This window comes from Myotis nattereri (assembly GCF_964212035.1).
Source record: "Myotis nattereri genome assembly, chromosome: 3".
Taxonomy (NCBI): Eukaryota; Metazoa; Chordata; class Mammalia; order Chiroptera; family Vespertilionidae; genus Myotis; species Myotis nattereri.
The window spans coordinates 70481981-70509379 of NC_138077.1; the positions used below are offsets into that span (position 1 = coordinate 70481981).

Consider the following 27399-nt stretch of genomic DNA (forward strand, 5'->3'; position numbering starts at 1 on the left):
TAATCTATAGAATAAAAGCCTAAGCGACCCTTACAGCAGAACAACTAGAACAACTGGTTGCTATGATGTGCACTGACCACTAGGGGGCAGATGCTCAACGCAGGAGCTGCCCCTGGTGGTCAGTATCCTCCCACAGGGGGAGCGCTGCTCAGCCAAAAACCGGCTCACAGCTGGAGAGCGCAGAGGCAGTGACAGGAATCTCTCCCGCCTCCGTGGCAACACTAAGGAGCAGCAAGCTGAGAGGTAAGGAGCAGCGAGCAGGCAGGCGGTAAGGAGCGAGGGGTCCTGGACTCCAAGAGGGATGTCCACCTGCTGTTTTAGGCCTGCTCCCTGTGGGCCTAAGCTGACAGTCAAGAAGGGGCCTAAGCCAGCAGTTGGACATCACCCGAGGGCTCCTGGACTGTGAGAAGGCTCAGGCTGGGCTGAGGGGTTCCCCCCCTGCGCAGTGCACTAATTTTGTGCACCGGGCTTCTAGTGAATAAATAATGAAAAAAACTCCCAACAAACACAAGTCCAGGATCAAACAACTTCACAGCTGAATTCTAACAAATACGTGAAGAAAAGTTAATAGCTATCCTTCTCAAACTATTCCAAAAATTGGAAGAGAAAGAAACACTTCCAAACTCATTGTTCAAGGCTAGTATTAACAAGACAATGACACTAACAAAAAAATCCATAGACCAATATCCTTGATGAACACAGGTGCAAAAATCCACAATAAAATATTATTAAACCTCATTCAACAATACAACAATTAAAAGGATCATACACCATGAGGATATTCCAGGGATGCAAGGATGGCTCCATATCCACAAATCCATTAATGTGATACACCACATTAACAAAATGATAACTAAATATCACATGATCAACTCAAGAGATGTAGAAAAAGCCTTTGATGAAATTAAACGTTCATTTATGATAAACACTCTTAAAGTGTGTATAGAGTGAATATGCCTCAACATAATAAAGGCCATATATGATAAACATATAGCTAACATCATACTCAACAGTGAAAATATGAAAGTTTTTCCTCTAAAATAAGAAAAGTATGCCCCATCTTCCCACTTTTATTCAGCACAGAACTGGAATTCCTAACCACAGCAATCAGAAAAGAAAAATATATGAAAGGCATCCAATTTGGAAAGAAAAATTAAAATTCACTGTTTGTAGATGATATATTTAGAAAATGGTTCACCACAAACTATTAGAACAGTGGTTTTCAATCTGTGGGTCGTGACCCCTTTGGGGGTCAAACGACCCTTTCACAGGGGTTGCCTAAATACATCCTGCATATCAGATATTTACATTACGATTCATAACAGTAGCAAAATTACAGTTATGAAGTAGCAATGAAAATAATTTTATGGTTGGGGGTCACCACAACATGAGGAACTGTATTAAAGGGTCACGGCATTAGGAAGGTTGAGAACCACTGTATTAGAACTAATAAATTCAGTAACTTTGCAGGACACAAAATTAATATATAGAAATCTGTTGCATTCCTATACACTAAAAACAAACTATCAAAAGAAGAAATTATAAAAACAATTCCACCAAAAAGAATAAAATACCTAGAAATAAATTTAACCAAGGAGTGAAACAACTATATACTCTGAAAACAGTAAGACACTGATAAAAGAAACTGAAGATGACACAAATAAATGGAAAGATATATAATGTTCATGAATTGGAAGATTTAATATTATTACAATGTCCATACTTCCCAAAGCAATCTGCAGTCAATGTAATCCCTATCAAAGTACCAATGGGATTTTTCAAAGAACAAAAACAAATCAGAGAATTCTAGAACAAGTAATCCAAAAATCTGTACAGAGCAGCAAACGACCCCAAATAGTCAAAGCAATCTTGAGAAAGAATAACAAAACTGAAAGTATCACACACCCTGATTTCAAACTATATTCCAAAGCTTCAGTAATCAAAACAGTAGGGTACTGGCAAAAATAGGAACACAGATCAATGGAAGAGAAGAAGAGAGCACCCAGAAATAAACTCATGCTTATATGACAAAGAAGGCAAGAATATACAATGGGAAAAACAGTCTTTTCAATGAATGGTGTTGAAAAAAATGGACAGATACATGCAAAAAAAATGACAGGACCACTTTCTCACACCATATACAAAAATAAACTAAAAATAGATTAAAGGCTAGCATGTAAGAACTGAAGCCATAAAACTCCTAGAGAAAAAAACACAGGTAGTAAACCTTTGACAACGCTCTTAGGAATATTTTTATGGATCTGTCTCTTCAGGTAAGGGCAACAAAAGAATAAACAAATGAGATTACATCAAACTAAAAACTTTTGCAGCACAGTGAACGAAACCATCAACAAAACAAAAAGACAACCTACTGAATGGCAGAGGATATTTGCAAAGAGTGTATTTCACAAGGGGTTAATATCCAAAGTATATAAAGAACCCATATAATACACTATCAAAAAAACAATTCAATTAAAAATAGGGAGAGGGTGCCCTAGCCAGTGTGGCTAAATGTTAGTGTCAGCCCATGGACAAAAGGGTCATAGGTTCAATTCCTGATCAAGAGTATGTGCCTGTATTGTGCGTTTGATCTCTGGCCCCAGTCGTGGTGGGGTGTGTCTAGGAGGCAACCAAGTGATGTGTCTCACATCGATGTTCTTCTCTCTCTCTATCACTATCTTTCTCTCTCCCGTCCACCATCCCTCCTCCTACCCTCTCTCCCTTCCACTCGCTCTTAAAAAAAAAAAAATTAATAGAAAAAAATATCCTTGGGTAACAATAACAGCAGCAATAACAACAACAACAACAAAATAGGCAGGGGACCTAAATAGACATTTTTCAAAAAAAGACATACAAAAGGCCAACAGACATGGAAAGATACTCAATATCACTAATCATCAGGTAAATATAATCAAAACCACAATGAGCTATCACTTCACACCTGTCAAAATGGCTTATAAAAAAGACAACCAATAACAATTGTTGGCAGGGATGCGGAGAAAAGGGAACCCTTGTGAAGTGTTGGTGGAAATGTTAACTGCTGCAACCACTATAGAAAACAATATGGAGGTTTTCTAAAGAATTAAAAATAGAATTACCATCTGATCTCTGATCCAGAAATTCTACTTCTGGGTATTATTGGAAGAAAACAAAAACACTAATTTGAAAAAATTTATGCACCCCTATGTTCACTGCAAAATTATTTACAATAGCCAAGATACAGCAGCAAACTAAATGTCCACTGAATGATAAATGGATAAAGATGTGGTGTATATACATACACACATACATACACATATAATGGGATATTAGTCATGAAGAAGAATGAAATCTTGCCATTTGAGACAACATGGATGTTTTTCTAAGTGAAATAAGTCTGACAGATAAAGACAAATATTTCACTTATATATGGTATCTAAAATGTAATATAAACAAACAAACAAAACAAAACAGATTCATAGATACAAAAGAACAAACTGATGGTTGCTAGAGAAAGTGGGGGAAATGAGCAAATAGGTGAAGGGGATTAGATTTAAGTTATGGTGATATAATATACAGCATATCCTATCTAATAAAAGAGAAACATGGTAATTGGCGTACGACCGCTACCCTTCCCATTGGCTAATCAGGGCGATATGCAAATTAACTGTCAGCCAAGATGGCGGCCGGCAGCCAGGAAGCTTGAAACTAACATGAGGCTTGCTTGCTTCAGTGACGGAGGAAACCAACGTTCCCCTCCTGCCTTGCAGGCCTCTGAGCCTGCATTTGAAACATTTTAACAAATATAGAAGCTAAAAAAAACCCCAGAAACCAGCTTTCAGCGAGCTGGGATCTCAGAACTGGAGTCAGAGCTGGAGTTATACATTGTTTGGAACCGAAACAAACCAGATACCTACTTTCAGCAGCGGAGGCCTAAGAGCTGGAGCCTCAGAGCTAAAGCTGGCCCAGAATTAAAAAGAAAAAAAGAAAAAAAGGAGCGGTTGGGAGCTTCCGTCACCCGCCAGTCTGAAAAAAGCCCTCAGCCCCTCACCCAGACTGGCCAGGCACCCCAGTGGGGACCCCCACCCTGAAGGATGTGTGACCAGCTGCAAACAGCACTCAGCCCCTCACCCAGGCTGGCCAGGCATCCCAGTGGGGACCCCCACCCTGAAGGGTGTGTGACCAGCTGCAAACAGCCATCATCCCCTCACCCAGGCTGGCCAAGCACCCCAGTGGGGACCCCCACCCTGATCCAGGACACCCTTCAGGGCAAACCAGCCAGCCCCACCCATGCACCAGGCCTCTACCCTATATAGTAAAAGGGTAATATGCCTCCCAGCACCGGGATCAGTGGAGCCAAGAGGCCTCCCGGCACCGGGATCAGCGTGACAGGGAGCAGCGCCCAAACCCCCTGATGGCCCTTCAGCTCTGTGTGTGACAGGGGGCGGGGCCACAACCTCCCTATCCGCCCTGCTCTGTTTGTGACAGGGGAAGGCGCCCCAACCTCCTGATCAGCCCTGCTCTGTGCCTGATACGGGGGAGCTCCCCAACCTCTGATCGCCCTGCGGCTCTGTGTGTGACAGGGTGCGGTGCCCCAACCCCTTGATCGGCTCTGCTCTGTGTGTGACAGGGTGCGGCGCCCCAACCCACCCCCCCCCCCTCCACGGGCCCTGCTCTGTGTGTGACAGGGTAGAGCCATAACCTCCCCATCAACAATGCCCTGAGTGTGAGAGTGGCGGCGCCCCAACCCCCTGATCAGCCCTGCTCTGTGGGTGATAGAGGGCAGCACCACAATCCCCGCCCCCCCCCCCGCCCCCCACAGGCCCTGCTCTGTGTGTGATGGGGTAGAGCCATAACCTCCCCATTGGCCCTGCCCTGAGTGTGACAGTGGTGGCGTCCCAATCCCCTGATCCGCCCTGCTCTGTGTGTGACATGGGGCAGCGCCCCAACTCCCCTATCGGCCCTACTCTCTGAGTGACGGGGGGAGCTCCCCAATCCCCTGAACGACCCTGCTCTGTGCATGACAGGGTAAGGAGCCCCAACCCCCCTGATGGGCCCTGCTCTGTGTGCAACAGGGGGTGGCGCCGCAACCTCCCCATCGACCCTGCCTTGAGTGTGACAGGGGGCGGTGCCCCAACCCCCCAATCGGCCCTACCCTGAGCATGACTGGGGGTGGCATTGCAACCTCCTGATCCGCCCTGCTCTGTGCATGACAGGGGGCGGCGCCCCAACACCCCAATCGGCCCTGCTCTGAGCCTGACCAGGGGCTGCACCTAGGGATTGGGCCTGCCCTCTGCCACCCGGGAGCAGGCGTAAGCCAGCAGGGCGTTATCTCCTGAGGGGTCCCAGACTGCGAGAGGGCACAGGCCAGGCTGAGGGAGCCCCCCTTCCCCCCGAGTGCACAAATTTTTGTTTACCGGGCCTCTAGTAAAATATAATCAATAAAATTGCAAATTTTTGTATGGTGACAGATGGTTACTAGACTTAACATGGTGATCATTTTGTAAGATATTTAAATGTACACCTATAACTAATATAATATTGTTAAGTCACCTATTCTTTTAAAACAACAAAAATAAAAAGCCTTTAGTTTAAGATGTAGAGCAGAAGTAAAAACAACTTTGAATTCAAGACTCCCAACCTTCATGTTTTTAACTACATATTAAAGTTACCTTAAACTACATGACAGTAAAGTACCTCCCCCAAAAATGACCTTGATGATATTCAAAGAGACTTATTACATAGAAATGTGCTTTTTCTAATAAACACTGGGAGGGGCAGCAGAGATGCACTATAAAGGGGCATGAGGAAATTATTGTGGATGATAGGTATACTCATTATCTTGATTAAGGAGATGATTTTATGGTAATATGTCAAAATTTATCACACTGTACACTTTAAATATATGCAGTTAGTAAAGTTCCAATTATGCCTCAATAACAATATAAATTTATATATATTTAAAAAACCAGCTAACTACTATAGTAAAGGGCAGAGAGATATGGGGCATTTATATATATATATATATTTTGTTTTTTCCTTTTCTTTCTTTCTTTTTTTTTTTTTTTTTTTTACCTGAGATCTCTTGGGCTCAATAAATTGAGAAATCTTGTAAACAATGTCATCAAATGTCAGACCAGGTAAGGAGTTCCCATGAGCATCTTTCACTTTTCGTAAGAAATCTGTAAGCTCCTTTCTGGAATAAAGGAAAGAGCAATGGTGATTTCCTTACTGCGCTGAGGATGTGCTCCCCAAACAAAATATAAAATCCTAGTGTATGATCTTTGATCTAAAAAGTGATCACAAGTCCATCTACATTTATCTTAAACCATAATGAAAAGCCCTAATGTTTTATTAAGATACTAAATGTGTTAAGACACTAAAAATATATTTTAACTGTTTTTGAAAGGTCACTGTGTGAAATTTGTTATCTACTTATTTATGTACTGAACTCTTTATATCACATCTCTCAAATCTCTCTTGCTGGGACTAAATATTCTTTTTTTAACTATGTAACCATTGGTCTTTCTCTCCTTTATCACTCTGAACAGTTTCACTTTTGTAAAACTCATACACAGTAAATAAATATTAAATGGAATAGGAAAGCAAAGATTAAAACACTAATTTTTTTAATACCCTAGGAATATTTTAACTGATAAGTTCTTTTTCAATTCTTATAGTCTACTGACCCAAAGTCTGCACATACATTTTTGGTACAATAATAACAATTATATTACAATTCTATTATCTATTCATGGTAGTATTTATAAAAACATAATCTACCCTGAAGCATAACAGTATGTACATTAAATAAAAGTAAAAATACTGGTGAAACTAGAATTATTTCCTTGGATATGACAGTAAAGAGAAAAGAAACTTCATTTCTTGAGAGGTGGAATTAATTACCTTTCTACTAAAGTCAGAATTGTGAAAAGAACAGTAAAGTTATGATTTCTTGCATTTAACTCTGTTGCCTAATAAAGAAACTGTAAGGACCCTCAATGAAATTAAGAAAATAGGAAAGCAAAATCTGATCAAGTTTGGGTTTATATGGCATACTATCAACTTAAAATTCACATTGGAAATAGGTTATTAAGATAATTATTGAAGCCGATGGCATTAAAATTGGATAAGTTTACAACTAGTTGCACTTTCAGTAAATGAGCAAAGCTAAATTTAAAAATGCATTCTCTCATGACTTATCACTAATAACTTCAGTGAAGAGGTTTAGCATTTATACCGAACACAATTCCTTCCTGATACATTTCATTTTCCTTACCAAGGCCCTGTAATGTGTGTATGTGTATGTGATATGTTTCTCTGAAATACTTCATTGCTGTAATTATGACTACAGATGGTAAAGTATGATCTGTACTCACTAGGAAATATAAACTAAGGTACCTGCTCTGTTGTGGAAAGGCAGTTTTCAATCTATCTATAATCCTCTCCCAATTCATCATGGGAGGATCACTTCCCAGACCTGCACTAGGAGACACAGCCTCTCCCACAGGCACCGGCACAGTCCAGGTTAGGCCAGACATCTGTAAGGAACACAGAGTTATAAACTATCAGCTTCAATTATTAGGAAGTAATTCCATGCCAACATATTTCTATAGTTCAGAAAATGGATATAATAAAGAAGAGGAATACTGATATGCTTGTACCCTTTTTAGTTTTTTCTTAACAATATTTCTAATTGTTTATATTACCCTTATTTTAAAAATGGGACATAATAGTCTCAGTAATTACAAACATGTACAGAAATACATATAGGGTGTTTATTTCTGTAGGTACAGAAAAAGGTCTGTAAGTTAAAAAACAATTTGTAAATAGTGATTATTTCCTAGGATTCCATTGCAGGGCAATTTTACTTTCTGCTTTGTGTATTTCTTCATCATATACCAGAGGCTCGATGCACAGAATTCGTGCAAGGGGCTCAGCCCTCACAGTCGCGGTGGCTTGCCTTGGCCCTTGCAACCATGGCCGGCAGCTTGCCTCGGCTTCGTCGTCTGGAAAGTCATTTGGCTGTCTGATCTAATTAGCATATTATGCTTTTATTATTATAGATTTTGTATATATTTGTGTATTTCTATATTATTTGCTGTTTTATGATTAGCATTTACTACTTTTATAATTAGAAAAATAATAAAATTGAATTTTCAAACAACTAAGTAAAGATGAGAATACTATTAGAAATGTCTACCCAATGTCTCATGAATGTTACAAAGGTGGTATGAAAATTGTAGTGACATCCCTGAGCCATGAAACCATAGAACAAAATTTTTCCCATATTTTATGGTAGTTCCTTATTAGAACCATTAAGATTCTAATTAATATCAAGTGAATATTTTTGGAGTACTACTCTGATTGCTATGATAATTATAAACATGGCATCTTTTACCTAAAATCCTACAGGTTATTACTCACAAAAACTAACAACTATTAAGAGCCATTTGGCCAAAACCGGTTTGGCTCAGTGGATAGAGCGTCGGCCTGCGGACTGAAAGGTCCCAGGTTCGATTCTGGTCAAGGGCATGTACCTGGGTTGCGGGCATATCCCCAGTGGGAGATGTGCAGGAGGCAGCTGATCGATGTTTCTCTCTCATCGATGTTTCTAACTCTCTATCTCTCTCCCTTCCTCTCTGTAAAAAATCAATAAAATATATTAAAAAAAAAAAAAGAGCCATTAGTATAACTCATACAAAGCCTAGTGAGATGAGAGAAGGAGCAGGATACTGCCCAGAAATTGGAGTTTGCCTCAGTATCAAGCTTTTTCCCAACAATAAGAACGTAATTTTATTAGAAGGTTGAGGTAATTTAATGTTTTTTCAATAAAATTTTATCATAGTTCCTTATAGAATGGTGCAGGAACAAACCACATGAGTAACACTGTGAAATCATGGTGATAAGAAAAATGTGGTACTTAATTAACATATTTGTTTAGAGAGAGGCAGCCTAAACAAAAATAAGCAGAGTCCCTTGGACTATATATTTCAAAGGGAGACTGTTAGCCACATGTAGGTACAAAAAAGCTGACTAGAATATACTTATGGGAAAGTCTAAATTAGAAAATTTTTCATTAATTATATTTAACACTAGAGGCCCGATGCACGAAATTCATGCAAGACTAGGCCTTCCTTCCTCCAGCTGCCAGCACCTACTTCCCTCTGGCACCCGGGACCTGGGCTTCCCTCACAGTCCCGGCTTTGTCCAGAAGGTCATCTGGAAAGACGTCCAGAAGGATGTCCAGTCTAATTAGCATTTTATGCTTTTCTATACTAATAAAAGTCTATGTCATCGTCATGCCCTCATGCCGTCATACCATAACAATCCATCACCAGGAGGCTGCATGTGTAGCGGGTATTGTGCGGTTGAGCGGGGACATGACGTTGCGTGCGCAGCGCTGAGGTGGGTCCCGTGGTGATGCCAGGGGTTCTGCAGCTCATGTGGCAATGCCAGGGGCGGAACCCCCGGCTCTGGCCTACCTCTTTGGGGCAATCCATCGAGCCCCAGATGGGTGGGTGGTGTCTACCACTTTGGGGAGATCAATCGCGGGGCTCTCACACTGTGAGAGGGCACAGGCAAGGCTGGGGAACCTCCCCTGAGTACATGAATTTTGTGCACCGGGCCTCTAGTATTATTATCATCTTCTAGGAAAACATTTTTCTTTTAATAAAAATGTTTACCTTAACCAATATTATAAATAATAACTCTATTCACTTTAAATTTCTCTATTGTGTCTTTACATTAGAATAAGGCTTATCTAGCCATTTATAACTAGAAAAGATTTATAACTTTACAGAATAATACGTTCCAAGGTGATGCTATTTATATTGTCTGTTTGGAGATAAACAGTGTCCTACTGAATATATACATGTGTGTGTTTAAATTTTTTCTTTAGCTTTATAGCATAATTTAGTTTGTTGTGACTTGGCTTCTTTGCTTTTCAACCTACACATCAATCATGCTAAATATAAATTATCTATTAAAATATCAATCTACATGACATTGGTGCCTGCTATTGAAGCAAAGAGTAATTGTAAAGATTCTCTACTATGAAAATATACTTATCTTTGTATCCATAAACAAAGCTAATATCAGTTAATGAAATAAATATGCAATGTCCTTAGCAGTGATCATATTTATTCAATTATCATTCAGTTCTCGCCATCACCACCAGCATCAACATCACCATTTATCACATAAATGAAAAAAGAGAAGATGGACATTCATTCTGGAAGTCCACTGTCATGATAAAGAACTAGTTAATATCTATTCCACCAAGAAGAGCCTTGTACCAGGGGGCGTCTAGGTTGGCCAGGTGCAGAGATGGCTCCATGACAAATGGCAGGCATTTGAGGAACAGTGAATACGGGTCTAAAGAAAGATTCTTTCACAAGGGGTCTTCCCAAGAACTGCTGCATCTAAAATAGAAACAGTAAAAAATAAAAACATCTATTCATATGAGCAATGATCAACATTCAGAGAGCAATGTTTGGGGAAAAGACTGATTTAAAATCTAGTTACAAAGCACAATAGAAATAATGGTATCATAAAATTATTTAAACATATGAATAGGCTATAGCAGAGGGTAGTGAAATATACTAAACAACATTGAGAGAGAGAAGAAAACAGAGTTCTATTCCCACTTCTCTCCATCTAGCTGCATAATTTTGAATGCCAAGTTACTAATTCCTATCTAATAAAGAGGTAACATGCAAATTGACCATCACTCCAACACACAAGATGGGGGCCACCATGTGGTCAAAGATGGCAAGCAGGGGAGGGCAGTTGGGGGCGACCAGGCCTGCAGGGGAGGGTAGTTGGGGGTGACCAGGTCTGCAGGGGAAGGCAGCTGGGGGTGAGGGGGACCCAGGCCAGCAGGGGAGGGCAGTTAGGGGCAATCAGGCTGGCAGGGGAGGGCAGTTGGAGGCAACCAGGCCAGCAGGGGAGGGCAGTTGGGGGCAATCTGGCCAGCAAGGGAGCAGTTAGGCATTGATCAGGCTGGCAGGGGAGTGGTTAGGGGGCGATCAGGCTGACAGGCAGAAGCAGTTAGGGGCAATTAGGCAGGCAGGCAGGCGAGTGGTTGAGAGCCAGCAGGTCCTAGATTGTGAGAGGGACGTCCAACTGCCCATTTAGGCCCAGTAGGATCAGGCCTAAGCGGGCAGTTGGACATCCCTCGAGGGGTCCCAGACTGGAGAGGGTGCAGGCTGGGCGGAGGGACACACCCTCCCGCCGTGCACTAATTTCGTGCATTGGGCCTCTAGTCTATAAAATAAGAGAGTTGGATTAGGTGATCTTTGAGGTCCTCTCCCAAATGGAATATTATAGAACTATTCAAAGGAGCTCCTCCATGAGTACTGTCCTTGTTGATGAGCAATACTGACACTCAAATTCCATGAAAGAATCAAAAGTTGTCTGTAGGTAATATTACTTTTGCTATTCTGTATTGGAGAGACCTTGTAACACCTGATGGAATTCTGACTTTATGTTTAGCTCTATCCAAGAACAGTAGCAAGTTAAACTGGGGTGTGCCTGGAGGATAATGACTTGAAGACATGCTTATGTGTGTCTGCAATGACTTGAAGACATGCTTATGAGTGTTACTGCACTTCCCACAGAGTTGTGGAAAGCAAGCTCTTCTTAGCATCTACCAATAAGATGAATAGATTATTGGCTGGACCACAGAAAAGGACAGATTTACTGAGCATCTATATGTTCCAAGTCTAATACAGGCATAAAGTAGGAGTTCAGCCGAAACCGGTTTGGCTCAGTGGATAGAGCGTCGGCCTGCGGATTGAAAGGTCCCGGGTTCGATTCCGGTCAAGGGCATGTACCTGGGTTGTGGGCATATCCCCAGTCTCTCTCATTGATGTTTCTAACTCTCTATCTCTCTCCCTTCCTCTCTGTAAAAAAATCAATAAAATATATTTAAAAAAAAAAAAGAATTCGTGGAGACACAGATATGTGTTTAAAAAAAAATTTTTTAAAAAAGTAGGAGTTCAACTATTTGTTGAATTAAAAAATTGAGTATCAGTATAGCTCTTAAGTAATTATCCTAAAACCAATAGGTAAAAGGTTAATGAGGAACTTATTGGATTGCTTTTTAAAAATAAGTGTTGTAAAAGTAAGGGTAATTATAACTAAACTGGAAATATTGTCAAGCGAGGTAAGAAAAATAAATTTTGAGACAACTGGGGTAATACAAAATTCAACTGGATATTATCTATAATAATAAAAGCATAATATGCTAATTAGACTGGACATCCTTCCAGACGACCTTCCAGATGAAGCCAGGGCTGTGAGGGAAGCCCGGGTCCTGGGTGCCTGCCGGCGGCCAGAGGCAAGCCCAGGTCCCGGGTGCTTACTGGTGGCTGGAGGGAAGCCCAGATCCCTGGTGCTGGCGGCTGGAAGGAAGCCTGGGTCCAGGGTGCCAGAGGGAAGCCGGTGCCTACAGCTGGGGAAGGATGGCCTACTCTTGCACAAATTTCGTGCATCGGGCCTCTAGTTAAAAATAATTTACAATTCTTAAACAGAAAATGGTGTTATGATAATACCCAATAATATGAGTCCTCAATCTTTTAGGAATACATACTAAATTATATATGGATGATGTTACATGATATTTAAAGGTTTACTTTAAAATATTCCAGTGGGGAGGAAGAAAGAGATGAGATGAAACAAGACTAACAAAATGTTGATAATGTTGAAGTTGGTTCTTGGGTTCACAGAGGCTCATTATATTATTCTATTTTCATACATATTTTATATTTTCATAATATAAAGTTTTTAAATAATGAACGAATGGTGGGTTCTAAGTTAACAGTCCTGCTCTCTTTGAGGACAACTATTACATAACACTACTTTGAGGATTAGATAGCTGAGATACAAACATAAAAATATAATGAAACACATAAAAAAATAATGGGCTAAATTGGAACAGTGCCCAATATGTGTTACTTCCTGTAGAATTACAGTGAATCTTTGGGGTTTCTCTTTAATTTATGTAACACATTCCTTATCAGGGTAGTTGGGTATGATGGTGCTCTAAGCCAAAGATAATAATGTCCATAATATAGTACCCCTATAAAAAGCAGATTGACCAAAATATAAAAGGCAATACTATCATTATAAACAAAATCCAGAGTGTGTGTCATATAATACTTTTAGCTTTGGATTTATTTTTGAAACACAGTGAAAATCCAAATAATTTATGTAATTTTTAAATTCTTTAATTTACTCAACTATTTATTGAAATAACATTTCAAAGCTTTCCTACAAGCACAAGTGCTGACATCAAAAGTGATATGCCCCTAAATTCTCATACCTTTTTTCTTTTCCTATCCCCAGACCTGTTATGATAATAAAAATTATCACCTAATGGTTCTGTTCTAAAAGGTATTTTGGAAAGCTGTACGTGTTTCTTGGGTTATGGCACTATGTTTCCCCAAAGGATAACATATATAGTATAGATATTAGTATATCTGATTAAGACTCACTGATCCTACAACAAGCAGGGAAGGGGCATAAAATGGAAGGTATCCTTCCTATTAAAGGTAGAATAGAAGATAAAATTTAAGGAAAAGAAAGTCCAAAGTAGAAGTGGAGGGGTGAAGTAAGCCTGCTAGGGTATTAGGCTGAAGTGTTTCAGTCATCTAGGGTTAACTTGAAAGCAATGGAAATTCTGAGCATTCATCAGTTTTCTCCCATGATGTAGAGGAGTGACAAGATGAATGAAAATATACTACCTCTTTAGATATCAAATGCACCACCAAAATCCAGTGATACAATATAGGTATGTGACCTCAGGTGAGCCAGGCAACTAGTTTTATCATCTTAAGATGATATAGCAGAAACGGACATAATTACAAATGATATGCACATTATGTGCCTATCCATCTTGAATACACAATAAACAAACTGCATAGTCAGTGTTTTATAGCCCTTACCATTTTATCACGATGAAGATGGGAATTTTTCAAAACATAATATTTCTTACCAGTATCTCAGGACTGGGTGGTGGGGGAGGAAGCTGGATTGGAGGCAAGGTACTCAAGGCAAATCCTTGCTTCACCTGGTTAATTTGTTCATTGTATTGTGTCTAGTAGAAAAAGAGAAACACTATTTTAAAGCAAAGTCAACTTCAAAAAAATAGCATATAAAAATACTTAATGCGTTTTGAATAATACAGCAAAAAAGAGTGATTCTCAATCTATTGTCAAAAATATATAAAAACAATTTCTGACATAAAAACAGTTCTATAGAACATCATCCCTGAATATAAATAGTTGTTTTTAGAAGTTGTTGATTGACAAGATACAAAGACACATAATTCAGAGATTCCTGAGATAATTCTTCCATGTTTCCATAATTTTGAGGCCCAAACTTGGAACCACTTATATAAAATGAATAGAGCCTAAAGATTGGAGAATTATGAATAATACACTGGCTGATAAATATGGGAGGAAAGTATCTGCAACAAAGACTTGGATTACTTGCAAATATTCATTTTAAAACCTAGAGGAAAAATTTAGAGAATATTTATCAAATATTCATATTTGTTTATCTCAAGTTATACTTCTAGCTTTCTCCAGTTCCATAACACCCTTGTTTTATTCTCCTGGATTTGCCAAAAGACTAATCTCTAAAGCTTAACATGCTTTTAACATTTTGTTGGCATTGTCTCTGTTTTGCTTTACATTTTATTTTGTTAACAACCCAAGAGCTGGAAAGAAAGTCTTTTAGAAATCTCCACACAGAAAATACTGGTGTGTGCTTGAAAGAAAACAAGGATACAGAACAAGGAGTACCTCTTTTGAACTAGAACTCTGAATAAACCCAACAGAGATACTGAGCATAGTAAAGACTGAGTACTAAAGAGTCCAGGAAAAAAACAGTCAAGACCACCAACAAAAAAACTAGGTAAATAAGTAATGCTTTGAGGCAGCTTTTCACAATTGAATGTCATTGTTTGTGTTGTGAAGTCACAAAACAATCAACATTATATATAAACTTTTAGAAATACAAAAATACCCAAAACCAAATTAATATTCTGTTGATTATTTCTTTACATTACCTTTATCATAGTCCTAACAGTATTAAATCAATAATTAAGAATTCATTATTTTGCATTTGGAATCCTATATAATAAAAGGCTAACATGCAAATTGACCGAAGGGCAGAATGACTGGTCACTATGACATGCACTGACCACCACGAGGCAGACACTCAACGCAGGAGCTGCCTCCTGGTGGTCAGTGCACTCCTACACAGGAGAGCTCCACTCAGCCATAAACAGGCTTCATGGGTGGTGAGTGCAGCGCCAGTGGTGGGAGCCTCTCCCGCCTCCACAGCAACTCTAAGGATGTCTGACTGACTGACATCTCCAAGGGCTCCTAGACTGTGAGAGGGCACAGGGTGGGCTGGGGGCTCCCACACCCAGTGCATGAATTTCGTGCTCTGGGCCTCTAGTAATTACATAAAAAGTTAACATTGAAAAATAATAGGGGTCTGCTTATCTTCCTTTTTTTAAAAAAGAAAATATTTTTTTATTGGTTTTTATTAGAGGAAGGGAGGGGGAAGGGGAGAGAGATAGAAACATCAATGATAATCATTGATTGGCTGCCTCCTGCACACCCCCCATTGTGGATTGAGCCCGAAACCTGGGCATGTGCCCCCAACCGATATCGAACCGGGACCCTTCAGTCTGCAGGCCAACGCTCTATCCACTGAGCCAAACCAGCCAGTGCATTGATCTTCCTTTTAATTCTGTAAACACACAATTACTAAAATCAAGTTAGGCATTTATTTCTTATTGGAGCAGGGTTAGCTTTGAAATTCTAGAAAAGTTAGGTGTGAGGCAGACTGAGTTTATCATTTACTATACTAAGTTGGTTGCTAGCTACAACCATGTGGAACTAATAGATCTCAAACCTCAAAAAGGCATAAACTTTAGTAACTGAAATGAAATCTATGTTCTTCCTTAACTTTCTCGAGCAATTGTTTTTAATGTTAAATGTTTTCTTTAAGTATATACCACCTACAACATTCAATCAATTTACTCTAAATATATTTTACAACTTACCCTAAGGAATGCAATCTTGTTTCTGACATCTGTCACAATGGCATTCCAACAGTCTACTGCAGCCTTTAACTGAAGTGATTCTGGGTTGCTGTTGTAGAAAGGAGACACAAGAGTAAGTTCTTTCTTTTTATATAAGAATTAGGTTTCCAAAAATTTCCTTTATGTTCTCTAGCATATATGTAAATAATGTAAAACAACAAAGTTATCTCTATCACCAACACTTACCTCAAATGGGCACAAAGTTGTATTAAAAATAAAAACATGGACTAGAGACATAGGTATTTTTTTTTCCCCAAGAGAAAATATAACTTCTTCAGCACAGCCAGGTGTGTTGTTTTTTTGTTTGTCTTCTAGAGTGGCAATATTTTTTAGGACATATTATAAAACTTTTGCACAGGAATTCCTCTGCAAAGTGGGAAGGCAGTAAAAGCCAAAGAAGGAAATTGCCCTAACCATCTGATGTTGAGAATTCTCTCATCTTGAAAGCAGGCTTTGGACTGTCTCCATGTGAACCCTCACATCACAAGGCCATAGTAGGCTTACCAGGCTCTTTTGCAAATTAGAAAAAAATACTCCATATGGGAGGGCAAATGAGAAAGAAGTATCTCTTATGCAAGGATAAATTACATTGTTGCTTCTATGCAGTGCATAATTGCCCAAACACAGCAGCTCTACCAAACATACCCACCATATGACTTAAGTAGGAATAGCATTGTGGTGTTTAGGGTCTGCCATCTACAGAAGAGAGATTTCAAGAGACTGTTAAAATATCCCCAGCCTAGTATCACCCGGTACAACAATTTTAAAAGAACAGAAAAAGGTGCTATTGGGATCATCTCACACACAGAGGCTTGATAATATTATCACTTACAGAGCATTTTTATCCCTCTATCAAGCAGAGACTGATTACTTAAAGCAGTGCTTTCCTGACCTGACTGCACATCAGTATATCCTGGAAATCTTGTTAAGTCTCAGAGATTCTGATTCTTGGAAATAAAGAGTGATGACCATTAAAATATTTCTTTAGGGAGAAACCAAGATGGCAGCATAGGTAAACACTGGAGTTTGCTGCCTCGAACAACCACTTCAAAAATACAACTAAAAGCCGAAACCGGTTTGGCTCAGTGGATAGAGCGTCGGCCTGCGGACTGAAGGGTCCTGGGTTCGATTCCGGTTAAGGGCATGTACCTGGGTTGCGGGCACATCTCCAGTAGGAGATGTGCAGGAGGCAGCTGGTCGATGTTTCTCTCTCATCGATGTTTCTGACTATCTCTCTCCCTTCCTCTCTGTAAAAAATCAATAAAATATATAAAAAAAAAAAAAAATACAACTAAAAGACGGAACGGACATCATCCAGAACCACAGGAAGGCTGGCTGAGTGGAAATTCTACAACTAGAAGGAAAGAGAAAAGCATACCGAGACTCAGAAAAGGCGCAGTATGGAAGTAAAATACAAAGGTGTGGAGGTGCATGCGGAGCGAGCTGGCGGCTGAGGGCGCGGTTGTCGCTTTCAATCGGGAGGGAGTCTCAGGCTCTGAGCTCCAGTTCCGGGCGAGTCTCTAGGGATGCAGACTCATACGAGAGAAGCGGGACTGTCTGGCATCGGTCGGAACTCGAGGGCAGCTTTCTCTCAGAAGGGCTTGCAGCGATTACCGGGACACTGAGAAGCAGAGCCTCTGAGGGCAAGACTGAGAGCAGCCATAGCTGCTAGCCCCGCCCTGTTGATCCCGTGGGACCCTCCCCGCCCAAGCCCTGCAGGGAGGCTTTTGCTGGATACCATCAGGCAAAGACAAGATTAGCACCTCCCTAGAGATCCAGGAGCCAGGAAGCCCAGAGGTCAGAGTGGGACCATCCAGTTTGCAGCTCCGTGGAACCATAAAGGACACACTCAGGGGGCAGACTCAGTGAGCACCAAAGCCCCACTGAAGCAAGTCTTGCCCCAGAGGGGTGTCTCCAGCACAGAAGTTCTCCCACTGCAGACACAGCTGATTCTCACAGCCAATTGGCCTGGAGGTCAACTCCTCCCAGTGATAACTACAACAATCAAGGCTTAACTACAATAAGACTGTGCACAAAGCCCACAAGGGGGTGTACCAAGAGTGTCCTCCTCAGGTAATTGGGGAGGCTGAACCACTGGGACCTAGAAGACACTCAGCACAGAAAACCACTGTATCAACACAGGGAAGCATAAAAAATGTGGAGACAAAGAAAAAGGACACAAATGACAGAAATGGAGGAAAGCAAACTACTGGATATAGAGTTCAAAACCACACTTTTAAGGTCTTTCACTAATTTTCTAGAAACTGCTGATAAACTTAATGAGACCCTCAAGAAATCTAATGAGACCCTCGAGGTTGTGATAAAGGACCAACTAGAAATTAAGCATACACTGACTGAAATAAAGAATATTATACAGACCCCCAACAGCAGACTAGAGGATTGCAAGAATCAAGTCAAAGATTTGAAATACGAAGCAGCAAAAAACACCCAACCAGAAAAGCAAAATGAAAAAAGAATCCAAAAATATGAAGATAGTGTAAGGAGCCTCTGGGACAGCTTCAAGCGTACCAACATCCGAATTACAGGGGTGCCAGAAGATGAGAGAGAGCAAAATATTGAAAACCTATTTGAAGAAATAATGACAGAAAACTTCCCCTACCTGGTGAAAGAAATAGACTTACAAGTCCTGGAAGCGCAGAGAACCCCAAACAAAAGGAATCCAAAGAGGACCACACCAAGACACATTATCATTAAAATGCCAAGAGCAAAAGACAAAGAGAGAATCTTAAAAACAGCAACAGAAAGACTGTCAGTTACCTACAAGGGAGTACCCATAAGACTGTCAGCTGATTTCTCAACAGAAACTTTGCAGGCCAGAAGGGAGTGGCAAGAAATATTCAAAGTGATGAATGCCAAGAACCTACAACCAAGATTACTTTATCCAGCAAAGCTATCATTCAGAATTGAAGGTCAGATAAAGAGCTTCGCAGATTAGGAAAAGCTAAAGGAGTTCATCACCACTAAACCAATATTATATGAAATGCTGAAAGGTATCCTTTAAGAAGAGGAAGAGAAGAAAAGGGTAAAGATACAAATTATCAACAACAAATACACATCTATCAACAAGTGAATCTGAAAATCAAGTGAATAATCAGATGAACAGAATGAACTGGTGATTATAATAGAATCAGGGGCATAGAAAGGGAATGGACTGGCTATTCTTGGGGGGGAATGGGGTGAGGGGGGTGCGGGAAGAGACTGGACAAAAATCGTGCACCTATGGATGAGGACAGTAGATACGTAGTGAGGGCGGAGGGTGGGGTGGGAACTGGGAGGAGGGGAGTTATGGGGGGGAAAAAGGGGAACAAATATAATAATCTGAACAATAAAGATTTAATTAATAATTAAAAAATAATAATAATAATTCTTTAGAAAAATGATGATGTGCCCCGGCTGGATGGTTCAGTTGCTTGGAGCATCATCCCATGTACCAAAAATGTTGTGGGATTGATCCCTGGTCAGGGCACATAAGGCTATCAATCGATGTTTCGATTGATAGCCTTATGCTTCCTCTCTAAAATCAATAAACATTTCCTTGGGTGAGGATTAAAAATAATAATAATGATGCCTTGGTTCCAGAGATTCTAATTCTCTTAAGTTTGAATTTATACCTCATAAAATTATAAATTTAAGGAGAATCTCATACAATCTGCCCAATATTTGAAAATCACTCACATAAAGCACAGCAGGAAATTGCCACGTTAAAGGCAATACCTTTAGGTATTTAAAAATCAAATTGGTATTGAAAAGAAAACAATTAGAAAAATTTTCCACTTAGAATCCACCTTGGTTTGTAAATATCTGATCTTCATGATGTCTGACTGAGATTTTTGATCTATTTGACTGCAGAGGAAGGGAAAAAAATCTGTCAGAAGCTATTATTGCATTTAGTAGACTTCTCAGTACTGTAGCAGAAGCAACAAAGTAAAAACATCCAAGTGACTAGGTGACCTTTGAGGTTTAAAAACCCAAGAGCTTCTTCATTCCAAAGACTCTAATGTCATTTATTTAAAACGAGAGGCCCGGTGCTCTAATTCGTGCACCAGTGGGGTCCCTTGGCCTGGCATGCAGGACTGGGCTGAAACCGACTCTCCGACATCTTCCGAGAGGGCACAGGCCAGGCCGAGGGACACCACAGGTGCATGATCCGGGCCAGAGAGGGACGAGGGAGGTTGGCCAGCTGGGGAGGGACCATGGAGAGCTCCAGGACATGTCCAGCCAGTCTCGCTCAGTCCCGATTGGCTGGACGCTAGCAGCAAGCTAACCTACCAGTTGGAGCGTCTGTGAATTAAGGAAGAGGGAAAAGTTACCTTGCTGCCATCTGAGTCACCCTGGTAAGATGACTGAGGCATTCCTTTTCAGTCTGCTCTAGATGAAGCAAACCAAAATCTCTTCGACACTGTAAGAAATACACCTGCAGATTTTTGAGAGAAAGAAAAAGAAGTTAAAAGTGTCCTTGTAAATGAACACATTCTTTTCTCAATCATTTCATATAAATTTTAAGCTATTTTTCAATCTCTTCCAATAGCACCGAATTTCTTGACCATTGATGCTACATTATAAAAGCTTTTTGATCAATTCTACAATTCTAATTTTTTATTCAATGGTTACTGGGTTTGTAACATTCTAGAAGATTAGTTTCCAAACCTGCACATACACTGGAACCATCTCAAAAGTTTTCAAACCAACTTTAAAAAATGATGGCAGTCCCAGAGATTCTAATTTAATTTATACTAGATGTAGCCTGGGTATTGAGTTAAGAAAACTCAAAATAATCCATGCTGTTTGTTTTCTAACAGATGAAGGGGTAAGAAAATAAACAGACTCTATAGGACCATGCAGTGCAATGGGCCTTGGAGGTAATCTAGTCCAAACCCACAGCAAGAATCCCTTCTGTACCATTATTGAAAATAGCTTATTATTCTCTTGGACAGCATTAAGTGTTTCTAAAATTAATGGAATTAGAAACTTCCTCACTTAAAACAGTGAAAAACAAATGCAAACTTGAGAACTTAAGGTATTCTGAGTTTTTTGTTTTTCATTAAAGCTAGCACTCCAGCACTTTAACTCTTCAGATATCACTCCTCAATTGTTGACCTCTGGATTTCTAAGAACTCTGCTAAAGAATAGAGCTTGAGAGATCTGTAATGATTTTAATGTCAGTGAGCTTTCCAAAACTTGAATCTTATTGTATATCAAGTTTGGTTATCTATAAACAAAAACTATACACATGCAATCTTTTTTTTTTTTTTTTTGAGAGAGAGAACCTAGCTGTGAAGTTTTAAGCCAGTGGTTCTCAACCTTGGCTGCACATTAGAATCACCTGGGAATCTTTTTAAAATCCTGATTTCTAGGCCTCATCCTCCGGAAATTATTTCTTTGTTATGGGGTGAAGCCACAACATTAGTAACAAAGAAACAGACTATCTAAATCAGTGGTTCTCAACCTTGGCTGCACATTAGAATCACCTGGGAATCTTTTTAAATTCACCCCATAATAAAGAAACAGAATTTCCGGAGGATGAGGCCCAGAAATCAGGATTTTAAAAAGATTCCCAGGTGATTCTAATGTGCAGCCAAGGTTGAGAACCACTGTTCTAAGCTAACCTAGAAGAAACTGGGTAACTTTCTCGGTCCAGAATATAAGCTGGTTTTTTACATTGGAGTGTATGATGTGTTATGTGCTTTTGACAAATTTATGTAAGAAGCAAAAAAGGGAGATTATGGCAGCAGTGAAATATTATTCTTCAAAATTTAGCTTGGTGACCTGGCTTCATGAAAATGTTCCCATGATGTCTGCATTTGCTATATATATTGAAGCAAACACATTTCTTGGAGTCATGTGAGAAAAACAACATAAGATCGTAACACTGTAGTAATCACATACAAAATGTCAATGAGTCAAAAAACCCCACAAAGGTTGGAGCTGATTTTTTTCAAGCTGATCCTAAAATGCCTTATTTCTCTTTATTTACGAAACAGTTTTAAAAAAAAGCCACCACATTCTTTACTACATTAGTACACAAGTAAACTTGCTTCCCTGACCCTCCCTCCCTCTCTCTCTCACCTCAGCTGTTAAAGCTCTACTAGTTTCTGCATTCAGTTTGCTTAAATATGTTTTAATTGTGGTTTCCATATTAAGCTTCTCCATTTCCCACTGAGATCTGAAATACGTGATCATTAAAGAGTCAGTAACATTGCAGCAAGAACAGACTTTTCTTATTCAAGAGGAAGAAAGGTAACAAGCTACTCAATGAATAGATAATGATTTCTGAAAAGTATACAGCATATAAAAGCAGGAGAAGACAAAACTTAAGCCTTATTGTTATCCTTTACTAGAAGTCTTAAAGTTGTCAATATAGAGGTAATGATTTAAAACTTGGCTCTCGAGTTAAGCTGTCTGAGGATGAATCTCAGTTCCAGTTTATTAAATGTGAAACCCTGGGCAAGTTACTGACCTTCCTTGTACCTCAGTTTTCTCACATGTAAAAGTGAAGGAAACTGTATTACTTACCTCAAAGAGCTATAGTGAAAGTTAATTCAGATAATATACATAAAGCACTTTGTGTTTGGCACATAGTAAATAATGAATGTCAGGTATTATCATAATTAATAAATTTTACCTAAAGTTTCTTTCTACAAGCCTTTTAATCCAAGTAATAGTAACTGCGGACGTTTTTATTATCCGTGTCATTAAAGCTAGGTCACTGCAACGAAAGTATTTTATTTTTTAAAAAATATATATTTTATTGATTTTTTACAGAAAGGAAGGGAGAGAGATAGAGAGTTAGATACATCGAAACATCGATCAGCTGCCTCCTGCACACTCCCTACTGGGGATGTGCTGCAACCAAGGTACATGCCCTTGACTGGAATCGAACCTGGGACCCTTGAGTCCGCAGGCTGACGCTCTATCCACTGAGCCAAACCGGTTAGGGCACTGAATGAAAGTATTTTAATGTTATTACATTCAACGCCTCAGAATGAAAACAAATCCTACAGCTTAAGAGGAAGGGAGATGATGATAAGACATTATTTATCAAGGACATTATGGAAAATGGCTACCTGTAAGGTTTCTCTTTTTCTTATCTCATTTCACCTTGAGCTCCAGAACTCCAGAGCAATACAAACCACTATCTTAAATGGAAACAATTAATTGGAAATATAACATGGTAAAAGGGAACTTTCACCAAAGCTATCCTCAATGTTTTATTATTATAAACATCTGGATACTTGAGTATCTGACAAACACTGAAGAGAAGCTTGATAAATAAATATATTATTAATACCATTAAGGTGAGAGTGTTTTGCGGGGGGGGTGGTGAGTGGGGGGGGGGGGGGAATCATAAAATGTCCAAGAGAATTATTATACCATTGAATATTATAGAAAATTTGCCTACAAGAATAAGACAAAAAATAGATGAATTGGAATTCATCAAATTAAAAACTTTTGTACTTTAAAGGCCATCATCAAGAAAGTGAAAAGAGCCCTAGCCAATTTGGCTCAGTGGATAGAGCATTGGCCTGCAGACTGAAGGGTCTCGGGTTCAATTCTAATCAAGGGTAGGTACCTTGGTTGCAGGTTCGATCCCCAGGCCCAGTCAGGGTGCATGCAGGAGGCAACAATCAATGTGCCTTTCTCACATGAGGTTTCTCTCTCTCTGTCTTTCTCCCTCCTTTCCACTCTCTAAAAATCAGTGGAAAAATATTCTTGGGTGAGGATTAACAAAAACAAAAACAACAACAAAAGTGAAAAGACAACCAACAGAATGGAGGAAAATATTTGCAAATATCTGATAAGGGTTTTGTATGGAGAACATACAAAGAAAAATTAAAACTCTACAGTAAAAACACAAATAATTGAATTTTAAAAATGGTCAAAGGATATAAATAGACATTTCTCTAATTAGACAAACAAATGGCCAATAAGCACATAAAAAGATGCTCTACAAAATTAACCATTAGGAAAATGCAAATGAAAGGAACAATGGTATACCACTTCACATCCATTGCAATTGGTAAAATAAAGACCGATAATCCAATAAGTATTGGTGAGGATATAGAGAAATCAGAACTATCATCCATTGTTGGTGAGATTGTAAAATGGTGAACTGATCTAGAAAATAGTTTGGCAAGGTCCTCAAAAAGTTAAACAGAGTTAACCACATGTCTTAGCAATTGCATTCTTACATATACTAGTACATCACCAAAAGAGAATTTAAAACATGCCCACATAAAAACTTGTACACAAATGTTCTAACAGAATTATTTATTATAGCCCAAAATGAAAACAAATGAAATTGCCATTACCTGATGAAAAGAAAAACAATTTGGTATATCCATACAATGGCATATTATTTTTCCACAAAAAGAATGAGTACAGATACATGCTCTAACACGAATGAACCTTGAAAAAAATTATGTTAAGTGAAAGAAGTTAATCACAAGAGACCACACATTAAATGGTTCCATTTATATGAAATGTTCAGAATAGGCAAATCCAGGGGCAAAAAATAGACTACTGGTTGCCAGAAGCTTGGGGGAAGAGAGAATGAGGAGTGACTTCTAATGAATCCAGGGTTTCTTTTCAGGGTGATAAAAATGTTCTGGAATTAGATAGTGGTGATGGTTGTACATTTCTGTGAATATATTAAAAACCAATGAATTATATATTTTAACAGTGTAAATTTTATGCAGTATGAATTAGATCTCAAAAAAGCTGTTATAAAAAAATTACCTGCAGGCAAATCTATGAATGAGAAAAAAAGTTAAGTCAGTTTCATAAAGCAGTCACACCCAGTTGCATTGATTAGGGTAAAGAGATAAGAACTCAATAAGCTCTAGTCCCTGACAAAAGCGTGATGTGAGACAATAATTTAGCTGATTTATTCTCTCAGCAGTTTTCTAGGGTCAGAGCTAAAGTGAACATAACCTCCGAATTTGTCTGGGACACTTCTAGTTTATACCTGTTGCCTCAGTTATTATGAATACTGCTCAATTTCAGGCTCATAGTGCCCCAGGTTGGATGATAAATTATATGGGTGTCCTAGCCAGAACATGCTGAGTGAAATACAAAGTTTCAGAGAGGGTGTACTCAACCAAAGCAACGGCTGTTTGTACCTTTTCATGGAAAGTTGCTCTTTAAGGTTCTTGATCTCATTATCTTTAGCATGGTTTTGACGCTGCAATCTAAGCAAAGAAAAAAGTCATAAAATGTTAGAAATTATCTGTCATTATAGATGAGGAAGGATTAAGTATGTCCATTTTGGGCCAAATTGTTGAGTCTGAAAATAACTAAACTCTGATACCAAGACTTTCTGAAATATATCTTATTTCTGATGTCTGATTTACTGACTTCACAAAGCAAGAACTAAGTTTAACTCTTTAGTTTTAACTAAGCTATAAATTAGAAAGCCAGCGACAAGAGTTATTTTATCTTGTATTCCCAGCTCAGTGATTTGGAAAAATGTCTTTAGTTCTTTGTACTTCAGTTTACCCACTAGAAAACAGAGATGGTAACTTCTGATGTCCTAGGCCAGTGGTCGGCAAACTGCGGCTCGCAAGTCACATGCGGCTCTTTGTCCCCTTGAGTGTGGCTCTTCCACAAAATACCAACTTCTGCACATGGGCCACGAAGTTTCAATCGCACTGTACATGCGCGCCCGCACCTGATATTTTGTGGAAGAGCCACACTCAAGGGGCCAAAGAGCCGCATGTGGCTCGCAAGCCGCAGTTTGCCGACCACTGGCCTAGGCCTGTAGTGGGATTGAGAATTTAAAGTTCCTTAAAGAGATTATATCAAGTCATGCAAACTATTAAAGACTTATAGTCTGAAAGAAACCAGACCTTAAATACAGAAGTAATAAAGCTATGTTCAAGTAAGAATTTTAATAAGGACTATGAATTAAAACTAGGAATCACTCATATAAACTAATCATGGGAAATCTGGATAAAAATTTTGTATAAATCAGAAAACATAATCTGTCATAGCTTAAAATTCATATGCAAGAAGCTATTAAGAAAAATGCAAAGTAATACTTTTTGGTTAACATATATTCACATCCTATTTTTTATGTTCCTCCCTTGTGCTGCTGCTGTATTCTCTTCACAACCAAGCTTTTATATTGCCCTGTTAATCTGCTTCAGTATGAAGAGATTTATAGCAAAAACATATTTCTTTTTTAAGTTTCTAATATGCGAGACATTTGAGATACATAGGAGTATTGGTTAATATAAATTATTGTAATAGTAAAACCTTAAAACAATGACTTTAAATGTTGGCTAGAATGCTCACTACTTGATTTCAGAGACTATCCACTCAACTTTACTCAAAGCTTCTTAGAAGGTGTATAGAACTTACAATCAATGTTCTATTGGACTGAAAATGTAATGAAAGAAACCAGATCTCTTTTTATACAAGAGGTCATGTTCTGAAGTAAATAATAAGAAATACAAGTTTTGGCCCTGACCGGTTTGGCTCAGTGGATAGAGCGTCGGCCTGCGAACTGAAGGGTCCCGGGTTCGATTCTGATTAAGGGCATGTACCTTGGTTGCGGGCACATCCCCTGTAGGGGGTGTGCAGGAGGCAGCTGATTGATGTTTCTCTCTCATCAATGTTCCTAACTCTCTATTCCTCTCCCTTTCTCTCTGTAAAAAATCAATAAAATATATATATATATTTTTTTAAAAAAGAAAGGAATATAAGCTTTGTTATTGTAATATATAGGAGAATAGGGAGAGAGTTGGAAAGTAGTAAGATTTCTAAAAGTGGCATCTTCCTTTCCTTTGATACATCCATATTTTACCCAGTTCCAGTTTACAGTGGGTGATAAGGGTTGACAGAGCTGCTAGGGAATACAGAAGACCTGGATTTGTAAGTAATAGAGGGTAAGGTATGCATAGTTCTTATCATAAAGCTTGGATATGAACCAGCTATATATGTTCAGGCAGTCATAACTTTAGTCCTATTTTTCTCATGAATTACATGATAGGGTAGAATTAGATTTTCTTTTCTAAAAGATCTAAAGTTCTCAAGCTTATTCTGGCTGGCTATTAAGTTTATTATATGGACTTTATTGAGAACAGTTTCTTAACATTTATTAAGTGCTTATTGTAATTTGTACAAAATGTCACTTTTCTGTAAAACTGTTAAAATTGCAACCATCATCAATAAATATTTATCAAACATTTACTGTAGTATTGGCATTGATTTAGGACAAAGAAAAAAAGTTTATTTTTTTGCTTCCTACTAAACACCACATCCTAAGATGAAAGAAA

General features: G+C 39.0%; 1 protein-coding gene across 1 annotated transcript in view; it reads right to left on the reverse strand.

Annotated features, from left to right (window-relative positions):
• DZIP3 (DAZ interacting zinc finger protein 3) overlaps positions 1 to 27399 on the reverse strand; it is a 141444-nt gene that overhangs the window by 19186 nt on the left and 94859 nt on the right. Inside the window, exons 22-29 of the mRNA XM_081086553.1 lie at positions 25243 to 25311; positions 22190 to 22286; positions 20434 to 20537; positions 16064 to 16151; positions 13979 to 14080; positions 10278 to 10403; positions 7381 to 7520; positions 6055 to 6175 (exon numbers count right to left, since the gene is read on the reverse strand). Coding sequence (XP_080942679.1) covers positions 6055 to 6175; positions 7381 to 7520; positions 10278 to 10403; positions 13979 to 14080; positions 16064 to 16151; positions 20434 to 20537; positions 22190 to 22286; positions 25243 to 25311 — 847 coding nt within the window. The remainder of the gene's footprint in view (positions 1 to 6054; positions 6176 to 7380; positions 7521 to 10277; positions 10404 to 13978; positions 14081 to 16063; positions 16152 to 20433; positions 20538 to 22189; positions 22287 to 25242; positions 25312 to 27399) is intronic.